Source organism: Megalops cyprinoides, chromosome 3, assembly GCF_013368585.1.
Source record: "Megalops cyprinoides isolate fMegCyp1 chromosome 3, fMegCyp1.pri, whole genome shotgun sequence".
Lineage (NCBI taxonomy): Eukaryota > Metazoa > Chordata > Actinopteri > Elopiformes > Megalopidae > Megalops > Megalops cyprinoides.
Genome location: NC_050585.1, coordinates 13,894,016 through 13,909,020, shown reverse-complemented (window position 1 = coordinate 13,909,020; position 15,005 = coordinate 13,894,016). Strand labels below are relative to the sequence as shown.

The 15,005-nt window shown below is 48.7% G+C and overlaps 1 protein-coding gene across 1 annotated transcript in view; it reads left to right on the top strand.

The window, feature by feature from the left end:
- cxadr (CXADR Ig-like cell adhesion molecule) overlaps positions 1 to 14,552 on the top strand; it is a 40,591-nt gene extending 26,039 nt beyond the window's left edge. Inside the window, exons 2-7 of the mRNA XM_036524398.1 lie at positions 2,869 to 3,038; positions 8,094 to 8,298; positions 10,430 to 10,585; positions 10,697 to 10,819; positions 11,518 to 11,656; positions 12,525 to 14,552. Of these exons, the coding sequence (XP_036380291.1) occupies positions 2,869 to 3,038; positions 8,094 to 8,298; positions 10,430 to 10,585; positions 10,697 to 10,819; positions 11,518 to 11,656; positions 12,525 to 12,798 (1,067 nt within the window). The 3' untranslated portion in view covers positions 12,799 to 14,552. The remainder of the gene's footprint in view (positions 1 to 2,868; positions 3,039 to 8,093; positions 8,299 to 10,429; positions 10,586 to 10,696; positions 10,820 to 11,517; positions 11,657 to 12,524) is intronic.
- Positions 14,553 to 15,005: the final 453 nt, after the last annotated feature.

The following is a 15,005-nucleotide window of genomic DNA, read 5'->3' as shown; positions in this document are numbered from 1 at the left end:
ACATCCAGAGGGAGAGAATTGCTATCAGGATTTGGCCTGGCAAGACACGCCGCGAGGCTGAATGATTGATCTACCCCTCACTGTGTTGGAGAGATACGAGGAGCTGTGTGCCAAATGGAAACCGTGCTCATTTTAGATTTCTGGAGCTGGGTTGTGCCGGGGGTCTCCATTTGGTGTGCTGTAATGATTTTCACTTTGTGCCAGCATGGGTGGAATGGCTTTGTTGTGCGCTAATGATATTTTATGCTGTCTACACACGGGCTTACACGGCAATATTTTGCATACAAGCACCGATAGCGAAGCCGCGTTGCGCTTCTTTGTTCCGTGTAAATCCCCTCTTCTCTCTCGTGGTGGTTCTTGTACGCACCGCACACGCGCTAACCTGGGCAGGACTTTAAAGGTTCCTCCTAACCTCAGATGGCAGGTGCTGCCCGCAGCATTGCTTTACACTGCCAATCTGTTCTTCCCCACAAAGATGGCTCCTTGAGTGTGGCTTTGCAGCGCGTGATGCCGATAATGCCAGTTGCAGCAGTGACGGAATGCTGTTGAACAGAGTGCTGTGCACATGGTGGCAACACCATAAAAAACCTTATTTTTAAATAATGGCATAAAGGAAAGAATCTTAAAATAAAAACGTCCAGCAAGACGTGAGTTAAACGGCATACAGGATTTTAAGATTCATTTCAGTAGGAAATGCCATTTTCAAATGCTGTTACTTACATATGCCTAGCCACCACATTGTTGTAATGAATGATTTATGAATTTTCCCCACTATGCAGGGACTGGTAAAAGATGTGATTATAGATCTCTATACAGTGTGTGCCCCCCCTCCCCCACACACACACACACACACACACACACACACACACACACACACACACAAACACACACGCACGCACACAAGGTGCTTGCCAGAGATTTAATAAATGCAAAATAGTATTTCAGATTGAATCCTTTGTCAGGCGCTGATGACATCACCAATATACCAGTATATTATTAATGTTCTAAGAATAGAATACAGCGTTCGAGGTGGATCATGAAATTGTGTTTATATCTTTGCCACTTGGAGTGGATGATGCTGTCTAAAAAGGCAATATTGCAATATATGTTGACCTTTAGGTCAATGACTGCATATTAAATCGAGGATATCCTCAACATTTCCAATAAAGTTTCTTTTTTTTGTGTGCCGTGGCAGGAGAGCTGGGTAGTACGTGGAGGTTAAAACAAATTTTAAACTTCAGAAGCATGCGAGGAAAGAAATGGCCAGCCAGTAAAAATAAAACACAAATAAGTGAAAAGAGTATAGAAATTGTTAATAATACAAAATGTTATTTATAAGGAAGGAAAAATAGACTTCTCTATATTCAAATCAACATGAAACCTTGTATGAAGAGACTGTATCCTGCTGGCTTGCTAATTGAATTGGTCTGTTCTTTCAAAAACGGTTTAGCACAAATGAAGGTGATAACAGAACCAAGGCATTTTTTTGCATGGTGTAATAGATTAACAATTTGTGTTGAAGTTGCAAAATGGGTTCCTGTCATAGAAATGAAATGGTGAAAATAGCTTTATAGTCTTGGGCACGTAGAGTTGGGATTAGTTCCATTTCATTTCAGTTAGTTCAGGTATCGATTTGAAATTCAGTTCATTAATTGAAAAAATTGTTATAGAAAATGATGAGCAATTTTCAGTTTATTAACTGAATTGACTGGATTGAAACAGAATTAACTGCATGGCCATTTGTCCTGGATGCCTTTGCTTAAGGTGCTATCTCCCTTCTATGCCACTGCTTTTGAGTATGGGTGATTGACTGTTGTGATCTGGTTGGCGTAAAAATCTAGTATATTCATTTAATTCTAATTTAAATTTAAATTTATTTTTTTTAGTGGCACTTTTTGAGCTGAAGGCCTCGACTGCTGTGGTCGTTTCTTCAGTCACTACCATGCGGTCAGCTAACTGTTCTAATTCCTAATGGATAGACTCCAGCTCTTTCCTTAATGAGCACCACCATGCAGATCTGGTGTGGTGCATAATTAAAGCACATCTCTTGCTGAGTGCCTGCACCTGTAGAGCTTGATCGGGTGTATGGGCAGCGGAGCGTGCTTCTGGTGCCAGGTGAATGAAACCTGATTTGGACAGCTTGCACATTCACACAGCTGCCTTACCGCATGTCAACTCTTTCACTGCTCTTTGCTGTGGTCCAATTATTCCGCTCCTTGTACTGTTCAAAATCCAACTTCCATTGGGGTTGGAAGTGTAGCCCCTAAAAAGCAGGATGCGATTCAAACCCCTGATAATCTTACCAAACAGTCTGTAACCCATACCTTATTATTTAGAATAAACAATGTATCTCACACCTAGCCGGTAAGTGCCACTGAGTGTTTCACTAAGAATTTTGGACAGGTATGATGGCGTGAGGTCTTGGGGCTGGGCAGTGGTTGTCTGACTGAGCAACATTGAGGAGGTTACTGAAAAGAACATTGTCCATAACACTGATGATAAAACGCATCAAATAATAAAAAGAAATAAAGAAAAGCTAAAAGGAATACATTCAACTGAATTCTGAGTAGCTGAATAGCCGAATAGCCGAATTCTGTTGCCATGGTGAGTGCTGCCACTGTTCCGGCATCCTTGAATAGCATTATGGAGATACACTGTCACTGCCGTATTTCATGATGTATTGCTGTGCAACAGCAGTGCTAACAGCTGGGTCGCTGTAATTGGGTAGCTCTTCACTGAAGGGTATAGGCTCCATCGTTCCTGAATTCCAGCTCCAGCTGTACTTGATTTCTACAGTGACACGTGTGGCATAGGCGTACTTTTGGAGCAGATGTCCTTAAGTGCCTGTTTCATGCTTCACCTTGTCAGGTTTGGCCCATGGGCTGGAGATCACCTCTGGGGGGTCCACGTCCATAGAAAAAGCCAGCATGGAGAGCGTGAAGCTGGACTGCCAGTTCACCCTGGCACCCGAGGACTCTGGGCCCCTGGACATCGAGTGGAGCCTGCTGGCCTCAGACAACCAGAAAGAGGACAAAGTGGTGAGTGAACGACCATCTCCACCTCCAGCCTCTGTGTGTGTGTGTGTGTGTGTGTGTGTGTGTGTGTTCATGTGTACCTCCTCCTCCTTTAATGTCTTAATTTACCTCTTGCGTCAGACCCTTTGTGTGTACCTTGTGGATTTCGGCCATTAAAAAGGATGCTTACTTTTATGAACTACTGGAAAAATATGGAGATGAATACATTTATCTTTGTTTCCAGGGGTTATCAGTTCAGTGGTAGGACAGGGTCATGGATATTCATTTGTTTTGGCAACATTAGTGTTGGCACCTTTAGCCTAACTAATATCGATCTAGCATGCATTCAGATTGGTCAGAAAATGTGTATTATGTTTCAATTTGTGTTTTTTTTGGCATACTTGTACAGCACCAAGAGGTTGACTATCACTTGCAAATTTGCCTGCTGTCTTGTAAAAGCAGTAATACAAGATGCATGGAGTGTATTTCCATTTTCTGCAAATGGCACTGATAGTTCAGTGACTGTTTTATTTATGTGCTGTATATTTTCCATCCATGCATCATGTCTGTTTCTGTGGATCTAAGTAAATATTTCTTTGCAACCTGTGTCTGCACTGTATAGTGCAAAGTTCACATTCTGTTGTTAGGTTGGGGAAAAATTGTTTGCTTAGTTATAAATTGGTGGTTTCATTATAACAAGGAAACTGATGGCAAGGAGTTGCCATCCTTCTTTCATTGGAATCAACTACCACTTAATCCAATAGGTTGGATCTGTTGTGTGGTTAGTAAGTCTACTGTGCTGAAAACTAAGTCTGAGAATATGCACAATCCTGGTGAAAAGATTTAATATGTTAACCAGCTTGATAAAAAGCAATGGGTGTAGTTTTTTTACATCAGCAGATATGCAGCTGATTTTATTACTTTTTCCTTATGACCTCTGTGTCTACAGTGTGTGGGAATGTGTGCCCCTTGAGGGGGTTATTCTAAGCCTTAGGTTTGTGGGGGTTTTATCATTACTATTGTTTCTTGCAGGTGAAAAGCTTAATATCCCCTGGAGTCCTTTTATCCGAGTGGGATGGAGAGTCTAAGCAGCATTGGCTTTGTTCTCCACAATGCTTTTATTGTGTCAGAGTGGAGGTCTGGGGGACCCTCAATGGGTCATTATGGCTGTATGAAATTACAACAGTACAGCGTCGTACTTGTATGTTTGGGATGCTCCACAGAACACTGCGTGTGTGTGTGTGTGTGTGTGTGTGTGTGTGTGTGTGTGTGTGTGTGTGTGTGTGTGTGTGTGTGTGAGATGATGTAAGGGATATGTGACCTGACACCTGCTGTGTGTCTTTCTGTGTGTTTCTCTCTCTCTCTCTCTCTCTCTCTCTCTCTCTCTCTCTCTCTCTCTCTCTCTCTGTGTGTGTGTGTGTGTGTGTGTGTGTGTGTGTGTGTGTGTGTGTGTGTGAGTGTGAGTCTATGTGTGCATCTAGGTAGATTGTGTGTGTGTGTGTGTGTGTGTGTGTGTGTGTGTGTGTGTGTGTGTGTGTGTGTGTGTGTGTGTGTGTGTGTGTGGGGATGCGGGAATGCAGTTGGGGTGTGTGTGTGTGTGGGTGCCATCTCCATTCAGGCTGTTGTACCTCTGCAGCTGGGTTGTGGGAAGAGGCACCCCCACCCCTCATATTGTTTCCGCCCTGTGATCCCACTGCGGGGGGGGGTCGTCATGTGGTCCAGAGAGGGGCTCTGTTCCCCTTGCAGAGGATCAGAGCAGTGAGATGATAGACCGTTATTACAGCCCGGTGGTTCTGGGCAGCTGCCGTTGGAGAGAGGAGGAGAGAGCGAAAGAAAGAGAGGGCTTCCCTAACTGCCCGCTGCCACATGACTCGTGGACCTGGTGCTCGGCACCGTGAGGCTAAACCCAGCTCTGCTAGCTGTGCGCCGGCATGTCCTCCCGGCGAGCGCCATTCTGCCGGGACCAGAAGTGGGTCAGGGGCCCCAGCAGCCCTCCACCACCCACCAGTGGGGCTGGCCTGGACGCTCCTGCAAGGGCCCCATTACGCCATTGTTTCTGAGAGGCCCGGAACATACCGCCTCCGAGTCATTATTTCTTCCGACCCATTTTTGTTTTTAAAAATAGGAACCGTTCTGATTAATTGGGTGGGATGTTTTCTTTTGTTCTTAGAAAGGTCACTTATCGCGTCTCCGTTTCTGCCTAAAAGCACGCCTCTAGGCCTGGTTGAGTGTGCGTGGGAGGTACACAAGCACACCCTTAAAAATCATCTCTGACAAGATCAAAATGGACACACGGTGAGAAGTCAACGGCCTATACCTAGATATTCTTGAAGATTTGCACTGCTGGCTTAGAAGCTTCCCCTCGCTGAGGTGTTCCTTTTTAAAGAGTTTCTCCTCCCCTTCACTGCTCCCCCTGACCCCTCAGGATTGTTTTGTTAATTTGGTGTGAGAGATTTTTTTTTTCTTCTGCCTTCCTGACCCTTTAATGAAAGTCCATGGTCACATTTCACTGAGGATATTAGCCAGATTCACTGTGCTCATCACTCGGTGCTGATCTAATTTAAAACAATCCCTTTCCAAGCCAGCAGCACTCCAGTAATGACCACACTCTGGCCGGGCCCAGCTGAACGAGGGTCACGATTACTGCAGGAGCCTGTTTGCACAGATGCACTGATGCGGTCTCAGAATACGGGCTGATGGGTTTCTCCGGTCACCGTGGCAGATCGTGGCAGGAGTGGCTGTCAGTGGGTTTTGACGGCACCCTGTTGGGGGTTGGCACATGAGGGAGGGGCTGTGAGTTTTCTTCGTGTGGCCGCGCTGGTCCGTATGGTCCCTCGCTACCTCGGTCACAGAGGAGAGGGGGCTGATGGGAGATGCCACGCTGCTGTCGGGTGGCACAGGAGAGAGCGCGCGCCTCAGTATCAGAGAGGTGGCTGCAGTGACAGGCGGCGCTGGCCTGCGTGTGACACCGGCACCACGCTGCTCTGGGTCGGGGATGTGCAGGTGCTCTCTCAGCTCCACCGGGCCAAAATACGCTGCTCTGACACAACAGACATGGCTGTCTTCTCAGCTTTTTCTTCCCATCCCTTGACTAGTCCTCAGGATGTGCCTTATTCTTCTCTGTCAGTTACCTCATCAGTTGCCTTTTAGGTCCATGTGACTTGGAAACAAGTAATGTTCAATGAACTGTGGTCAAGCTAGAGCTGAACAGTGCACTTGTGGTAAAAAAAAAAAAGTGTATTGTGATTCATTCTATGTATCATTTGATTGTAAAAGACCGGATGCTCCAACTGAGTGCAGAAAGAGACTAATTGTGTTTCAGTCAGTCGTCTGGATACAAATTATTAGGCTAACTCATTTGCAATATAAAGGTGGCATTGGCCAAATGTGTTGGCCAGTCATTAGAGTAAATGTTGCTTTGTGCTGGTGCCACTCGGAATCTTATTCGCGTAAAACGCAATCATTTGTAAGAATTTCCACGGCACCTGCCTCCGTGCATTGTCAGTCGCAAAGCCTGGTGTCACAGGTCCCTCATGGGAACATCAGGCGCTGGTAACACTCGGCTGCTTTGCATCTCAAATTATGTTGGCCTCTCACGCAGATGCCCTGTCAGCCTCGAGAGGCCGGTCATGTGACCCGATTACCTCATGCTTTTACAAACTCGTATGTAAATCTCCTGTAATGACCTCACGCTCTGTCTCAGCATTCTCTCAGGCTGTCCTGCACGTGGAGCCCATATTATGTTCTGCTCACCTCCCCTTCCCCCCTCTTCGAAAATAAAACATCCTTACTAGCTCTCAGTCCTACCAGGTGAACGTCATGTTTATCTTAGATAATTGAAGAAAGATTTTAATTTTCTGTCCGGCTCTCCAAATATGCGTGCTGTTATTTTTTCATTACATGCGTAACTTCCCTGCCTTCACCTGGCTTTGTCTGGCCATGGATGTTACAGCCATAGATGTGTCTGTGTGAGTAACAGGTCTGACCTTGCCCGCTGGCCATTTAATTTCCTCTTTGCCGTGGTCTTGTTTTTCATTATTACTTCAGGTTTTCGCAGAGGGAAGTGTTTGTTTCGGCGGAGGAATTCAGATGGTGTAGATTACCCTCTTCCCTTTCGGTGCGCAGTTAATATTTCAGGGCAGAACTTTTTTTGACCCCCCCGTCCCCCCCGTCCCAGTGGGCGTGGTGCAGTCAGAGCTGCATCTGGACACCCCGGCCTTGGCTCAGAAAAATCTCTTTGTGTCTCTCTTTCCTTTTGTGTCTACGGCTTCATCAAGCGCGTTCATTAGGATTGAGTTATTACCGCGTCTCTCATCTCCGCTGCCACCCCGGGCTCTCGGCACGAGCGTCTGATGTAGATGACTGCTTCCTGACGTCTCCATGGAAATGGAAGGTTCCCGGGGTGTGCGCGTAGTGAAAATCTTACCCCCACCCCTCCTCGCCCCACTTCTGTTTTCCTTTCCGAGAGGTTGGCCGCTGCTAACTATACATTAATTCAAGGTATATCTCCTGTCTGCCCCGGCTCCCAGGGGTATTGCTAATGCCTGCTTGAAACGGAGCTGCTCAGACAGTGTCCTGAGGGCAGCTGAGCCCGTGGCGGTGTTCTCTGTTTACACAGCAGGTGTTGATTTGACTCAACAGTAGCCCCTTGTTTGCTCCCTAAAAGAGTCTGCTGAAAGGGCAAATATTAGTCATGTTATGAAGGGCATTTGGAAGATAACCGTAACCTTTTCCCACTGACCTCTCCGCTTGTTTTGATGTACTTGATGTTGTGATGAGGAATGGTTTTATGTGTTTTTTTTTTTTTTTTTTTTTTTTGGTGGTAGTAATGAGGGTACCTCTTTAATGCTGCCCCTCGCTAATTCTCTCTCTCTCTCTCCCTCCCCCTCTCTCTCTTTCTCTCTCTCTCTCTCCCTCTCTCTCTCCCTCTCCCTCCCCACCCTCTCTCTCTCTCTCTCTCTCTCTCTCTCTCTCTCCCTCCCCACCCTCCCTCTCCCTCTCTCTCTCTCTCTCCCTCTCTCTCTCTCTCTCCCTCCCCCTCTCTCTTTCCCTCTCTCTCTCTCTCTCTCTCCTCCACAGATAATCCTGTACTCTGGGGACCGGGCTTATGAGGACTATTACCCCCCAATGAAGGGCCGGGTGCACTTCAACTCGGCCGACCCCAAGAACGGCGACGCCTCCATCAACCTGACAGGGCTGAAGTCGTCGGACACGGGGACGTACCAGTGCAAAGTGAAGAAGGCCCCCGGCATCCGCAGCAGGAAGTTGCTGCTGACTGTTATGGGTGAGGAGCCAGTCAGGGAACTCCTCGTCCGAACGTGAGACCGTAGCCTTCTCGGCAGTAACGAGCCACGTTTTGCTGGTTCCGGGTCGTGCGGTTGGCGAACCGCGACCGGAACGTTCCGCTTTATTGTGCGGCGCCACTGGTGCTGTAAGGAGAGCGGTGATAAGGGTGTGCGCTCAGCTGTTTGGGAGGCGCGGCTCAGATCACATGGTTATTGACTTATTCAACAACCCACGCCCTGGGACAACAGCGTGTGGTTGCGCTCACACTGTAGCTCGGTCTCTCGGAACTTGGAATGCAGGAAGTTCTTTCTCGAAACTAGTGACACCGGGAGCAAATTTGTGTATGAAAATGATGTATGTAGCCTGTGGCGTTCATGACAAGGTCAGAGCCTTTCACTACCCACGCATGCTTGCATGAAGTACACTGACACAGCATCATGGCGGCTCTGTGTTTCCCAGGGGGCTAAAAAAAAAAAACATCTGTTTTCCAACTCATTAGCTATGAGGACATCCTCACTGCATCCACTGCGATCTCTTGACATGCATCTCGAGTTCCGTCTGCAACTGGGGCAGAGTGACACAGAGCTGGTCCTGAGGAAAAGTGGGAGAGACACTCAGGGGAGTTAGTCATCAGCCCAAGTCTCTGCTCCAGCAGGGTGCGCTTCATAGTGACATAGTGTCCAGGGGAGCAGACATTGTGCCTGCTGTGCGTTTCTGTCAGGATGGGCTTCTTGCGTATTGACCGTCCTGGAGGCGCACACACACACACACACACACACACAGGAAGCATCTGGTGCGACTGCTTGGCGTGTCCTGTCATCGTCAGACAGACGCTGAGAGTAACAGGAAGGCAGCACACACCTGCCGTCAGCACATCGGCCGGACGGGTCCATCAGCACCGGCTCTCACAATCAATCAATCACCCTCTCCTCTTCTCCTCCTCTCCTCCTCTTCTCCTCTCCTCCTCTCCTCTCCTCTTTCACGCTTCTTCCGTCTAACGAGCCATCAGAGTGACACCGTGCGTGCCGTCTGCTCTCTTGGGCTATCTGGAGCCCTGCTAGTGTGCACCCTACGCAAGGGGGATGGTGAGCACTGATCTGTGGGTGCACCGGTTTGCCCCCTGCTTTCCCGATCTGAGCAGGTCAGGGCTCTCCCGCAGACTCTCGGAGGCGACCGGCCCGACCGGGCTGACCTGCCCCTCATGTCTGTCATCACACGTCTCGTTTCTCTCAGGTTTCCATCAGAGACATAAGAGCAGTCCTGATCCTGCCTATTGGCTTACTCCCCCCAGGCCCTGCAGAACAGGGAGGCGTGTGTTAATCCACGTTTCTGCCTCTAAGCCTCGGCCCGGAGGCCCCCGGGCTTTGTTTTTACAGCGGCCAAAGCAAACAGTGATGTCAGCTCTGAGGGGCCCGGGCCCCCTCCCCCCGTCCCGCGACCCGCAGCCTGAACCTTCAGGGGCACGCCCTCGCGCTCGTAGGCTGAGCTCATCTTTCTGCAGCGGGCGACCCCGCTGGGGCGCTCTCCATTTGGGCCCCTGTTTGTGTTCCTCATCCTGTCTCATCTCCTGCCAGTCAAAGCCGGTTTATACGTCCGGCCCCTTCAGACTTCACAGGGAGCTTTGAACTGCGATTCCTGTTACTTTCAGTGTATTTATCATGGCGGGTTTCCTCATGGCATCCCACTATCCAGTCCACTCTAATGAACTTGAATGACAGCACGTGTATATTAAAATGGGACAAATTATTCTGACAAAAAATTATAATGACAATGATTGGTGTCTTTTTTGTGATAAAATTTATTTCACATATTTCAAAACCTCATACAGTCAGGATTCAGGGCCACAACAGAACCAACCACACTGACATACAGTAAAGAACAAAACAAAGTAGAATACTGTTGAAGTTCATGAACCATTAAACACTTTTCAGTAAGTAACTACCTACTAAAGCGCTACCTTTTGCTTGAGCACTGACCAAAAATGCAATGGACCACACAAAACATGCAAAAAAAAAATCTTCTATGTAAATTCATGAACTGTGAAAATCATTATACTTGAAAATCATTACCGCGATGAAATGTATCATTTATAAAAAGGCATTAAAAGGGTCAACTCTTTTCCTCTGCAGTGCGGCCATCGAAGCCCCGGTGTTACGTTGACGGTGTGTCCCAGGAGGGGAAGGACGTGATTCTGAAGTGCGTTTCCTCCGAGGGGACCAACCCGCTGCAGTACACCTGGGAGAAGACCAGCGACACCAAGCTGCTGCCGGCCAGCGCCGTGCTGGGTGAGAGACCCCTTCAGCCAGAGCCCCACGCTTTACGGGCCACTGCGGTGCTGGCAGCGCTCTGCCCGGCTGTGGGAAGATGGGGTTTTTAACGGCTTCCTCCCTCTGCAGACCCTACTTCAGGCACCATGAATGTGAAGAACGCCTCGGCCGGCGCCTCTGGCACCTACCGCTGCACAGTGAAGAACCGGGTCGGCACGGAGGAGTGCATCATGGACCTGCGCGTCGTGCCCCGTGAGTACTTCCCCAGTGCTCCCCTCGACCAATCAGCACTGACTACCTGCTGCTCCTCCCCTCTCCCATTCAGTACCACGCATCCCCTGCTCATCTCCTTTACAAGTCAGCACTAGATATCACTTGCTCCTCCCTTCCCAATCAGCACCGTGTACCTCCTGCTTCTTCTCTCTACCAATCAGCACCCTGTACCTCCTGCTTCTCCTCTCTACCAATCAGCACCCTGTACCTCTTGCTTCTCCACTCTACCAATCAGCACCCTGTACCTCCTGTTTCTCCTCTCTACCAATCAGCACCCTGTACCTCTTGCTTCTCCACTCTACCAATCAGCACCCTGTACCTCCTGCTTCTCCTCTCTACCAATCAGCGCCCTGTACCTCCTGCTTCTCCACTCTACCAATCAGTACCCTGTACCTCCTGCTTCTCCTCTCTACCAATCAGTGCCCTGTACCTCCTGCTCCAAAGCTGTGTCAGGATATCCTTCCTGAGTCTCAGGGTCAGCAGAGTGACCTCTCACTGCGCACTATTTAAATGACCTCAGACAGCAGCTGACCTGTGGACACATTGAAGAGCTATCTCAGGCTGATTATAATAAGTACATGAATATAAAAAATGTCCTACGCTACACATGCAGCAGCATTTGTTGTCATTTAGCGAGAGCTGGAATAAATTTGTCAACCACCCCCCCTCCCCCATAGCTCCTAACACAGCTGGAATCATCGCTGGCGCAGTGATCGGCGTCCTGCTGGCCCTCATCCTCATCGCCATCATCCTCTTCTGCTGCTGCCGCGCCCGCAACAGGAAGAAGTACGAGAAGGAGACTTCCTACGAGATCAGGTACGGCGCAGAAGCAATTAGACAAGCCGCAGGAGCAGAACGGGGCTCGGGGCGCTGTGAAGCTGCGTGATGTCACAGCGTGTGTGCGTGCGTGCGCGTGCGCGAGCGCGCCCTAACCCTCACTCTAGATGGGCCCAGATGCACCCCTGAGTGCCTGTCATTGCCTCGCCCTCCCTCTGTGGAGGCCCCCCCCCCGGTAACACTGTTCTGCCTGTTGGTGAATAGCAACAAGGAGCGCAGGGGGAAAAAATGGCCGCTGCGTCGTCAGCGTTTTAAAAGCAGCGGTAATCAGTTTGGAATTGTTTGTTCTGCCGATTCCCGTCCGTCAATACCCGCAAACATTCCGAAAGCCCCGACCCGCTGTGTCTGACAGAGCGTCTGAGAGCACAACAGAAGTTCATTCCAACTGTGACAAAGAGGATTAGACGAGCAGGCCCGGTCCTCTGTGGCCGGCCCTATCACAGGGGCACGGCGGTTTGACTCATTCTTACTGTGGCCCGGATGGATTGTTGCTGTTGGTTGCCTGTTAGTTTCGGGGGGGGGGATTTTGAGTCAGCGTGTGGAAGAGTAGGCCTCGTCCACCTGCAGTAGTGTCTCCCACAATGCAGTCATGCTCACCCCACCTCCAGAGCCCACAGTGGGCCTTTGTTTTGGGTCCAGCTTGATGATGAAGCTCTTTCACCAAGGCTGTTGTTTTGCCTCTTTAATTGTCTTTTTCTCTCTCCCTCTTCATGTACCTTCATCCCCCTCTGTACGTTTTCTTCTTCCTCTGTGTCTCTCTTTCTCTTTCTCTTCCTCTCCATGTCTCTCTTTCTCCCCCTTTGTGTGTTTCTTTCTCCCTCTCACCCCCTGCCCCCGCCGCCTGCAGAGAGGACGTCCCCCCTCCAAAGAGCCGCGTGTCGACAGCGCGGAGCTTCACTAGTGTGGGCAGCCAGCGCTCGTCCCTGGGCTCCATGTCCCCCTCCAACCTGCACGAGTACGCCCTCAAGCCCCAGTACGACAAGATCCCCTCCGAGGAGTACGAGCGGCCGCCCAGCCACGCCCCCCCACCGCCGGGCAAGATGGCGGGGCCCAACCTGAGCCGCATGGGAGCCATCCCGGTCATGATCCCCGCCCAGAACAGGGACGGCTCCATTGTGTAGCAGCCCCGTCCTGGCTGGGGAGAGGCGGTGCCATGGCTGCTGGGGGTAGGGGGGGAGGGGGAGGGGCCCCCAGATAAGGGAGCACACACAGCACTGTACATCCTCACTGCGTGCTACAGTGATGGCATGCAGCAACACAACAAACAGCAACAAAGAAAAACCTCCACATGAATTTTACTTCCAGACAAAGACAGAAATGAAGTTTCAAAGAAAAAAAAGAGAAAACCTTTTTAAAGTGATGGCTTATTCTGTTGATCTTTTTGTATATGGTAGAGTGCATGATGGATTTTTAAACTTAGCTGGCCCTGTCCATAGATTGGTGACGGGTCATTTGCCCATGAAATGTTTTTAAGTTGTATTGTACATAAGTGCGTACCCAGCTGTGGGTACATACAGAAGCAAGTGATCTTCTGTTTTCGTATTCTTTACCTTTATTTCAGTGGAAATTTCCCAAAATATGATTTGTTTGCTCTGGCTTGCTCTTGTAAATCATGGTTTAGATCAGTGTTAAAAACAAAACCTAGGATGTCTATTAATATCAGCTTCACTGTTTAACGAGAGCTGTCTGGTGAATCATGTCTTTGTACAGAGGAAAATGGAAAAATAAGATGACATTTTAAAGAAAAGTGCTCAATGACTTATTTATCAGACTTCATTCCTGTGTCGCCTGTCGCCATAACAAGGTTCTTTGCTCTTTTTGCTGATACTCCACTTTAGTTCAAGATGCTAAAATCGGCCGTTGTTGCATCCCATTCGCGAGTTATGTCTCCAGGACTGCAAAGCAGTTGACGCAGACATGCGTTTTCATACCCATGAAGGTTACGTGCTCAATACCAAGCAGTCACTGGTGGGGGAGGGGTCTGAGTGTTCACGACTTGTGATTGGTGGATTGTTTGGTCTCTGTGCCTTGCTCCTTTGTGCTGGGTGGGGGAAGGCAGGGGAAGTTTTTGGAATGATCGTAAACCAATGGCTCGCTTGATACCCTGTCCCCTTCAGCTCAGCTTAACCCCTCTCACGGTGCACAGAAGGCCACACTGGAACAGACTCCAGATGTCTTCTGGAACTACTTTTTTCATATAATTTTATTTCAGTCCCACGTTTTTTGCATAAATCAGTCCTGATGATAAGATTGCTTTTTTGATGGAAACATGTTATCAACTTTATCTCACCTCAGAATGGAATTTCATCTGGAAACCAGTTTTGAGGCAGAACGTGATTGTCTCTCTTGAGGGTTAATATGAAGTGGTTGGTGGTTTGCACCATCATTTGAGTTTTTAATGAAGGATTTTTAGTTGTGAGTGTATTTTAGATGTATCTGAATAGAGAGCATTGTATGGGCGTTTTGTAAATAGGAGTGCAACTGTGAAGTGAAATATGGGAACAGGCTGACTCACCCACCCCTGGTGAGTCCTGTTACAGTCATGAATGGCAGAGGCTTGCTGACTCTAATGCTGACCAGTCAGCAGTCAGACCCAAATGGGGGCCAGCTTTCTCTTACAATCCCACCTGCGGTTCCATTGTATCTCATTAGTGACAGGGCAGTGTTGAGGTGACCGTGATAAGGGTGGCCCATCCGGTGCGCTAAAGGGCCCCCGGTGACACCGCTGCCTGTGCCTTGGCCTTTGGCTTTTGTGGAGAGGTGTCATACCCAGCAGCACTCTGGACCCCAGTTATATCAAATCACATCTCACACCACAGGGGTCTATGAAGGACCACGCCCAATAATTTGGAGGAGGTGATTGTTTGGTCGCCCCCCCCCCCCCCCCCCCGCCAACTCTAATTTCTGCCCACCCTGCACCCTGCCCCACCCCCCTTCTCGCTGTCCTTTGTTTTATTCTTTTTAATTGTTGTAAATAGATGTGGTGGTGTCGAGCTTTTGATGTTATACTTGTTAATTTTAGACCCATGAAGTCCTTTTAAAGTGTTTAATCATTTTTTTTTTCTTTTCAATGAAGGACATGTTTATTGTAAATTCCAAGGCTGATCACTTACTTTTTTTTAATGAAGTGTATAGTGCCCTTGCAGTGCTGTGCTTAGCAGATGTAAGTATAGATGTGGGGCGGGGGGGGGGGGTCATTACTCTTATTACATGGATGGGAAAAAACGAGTGAAAGTGATACGCATTTTCTCTGCGTCGTTAAAAGAATGTAATTTACTTCTTGACAGGAGAAGGGTACAAGTGAGCTCCCAGCTGGTCTTCCAATCAC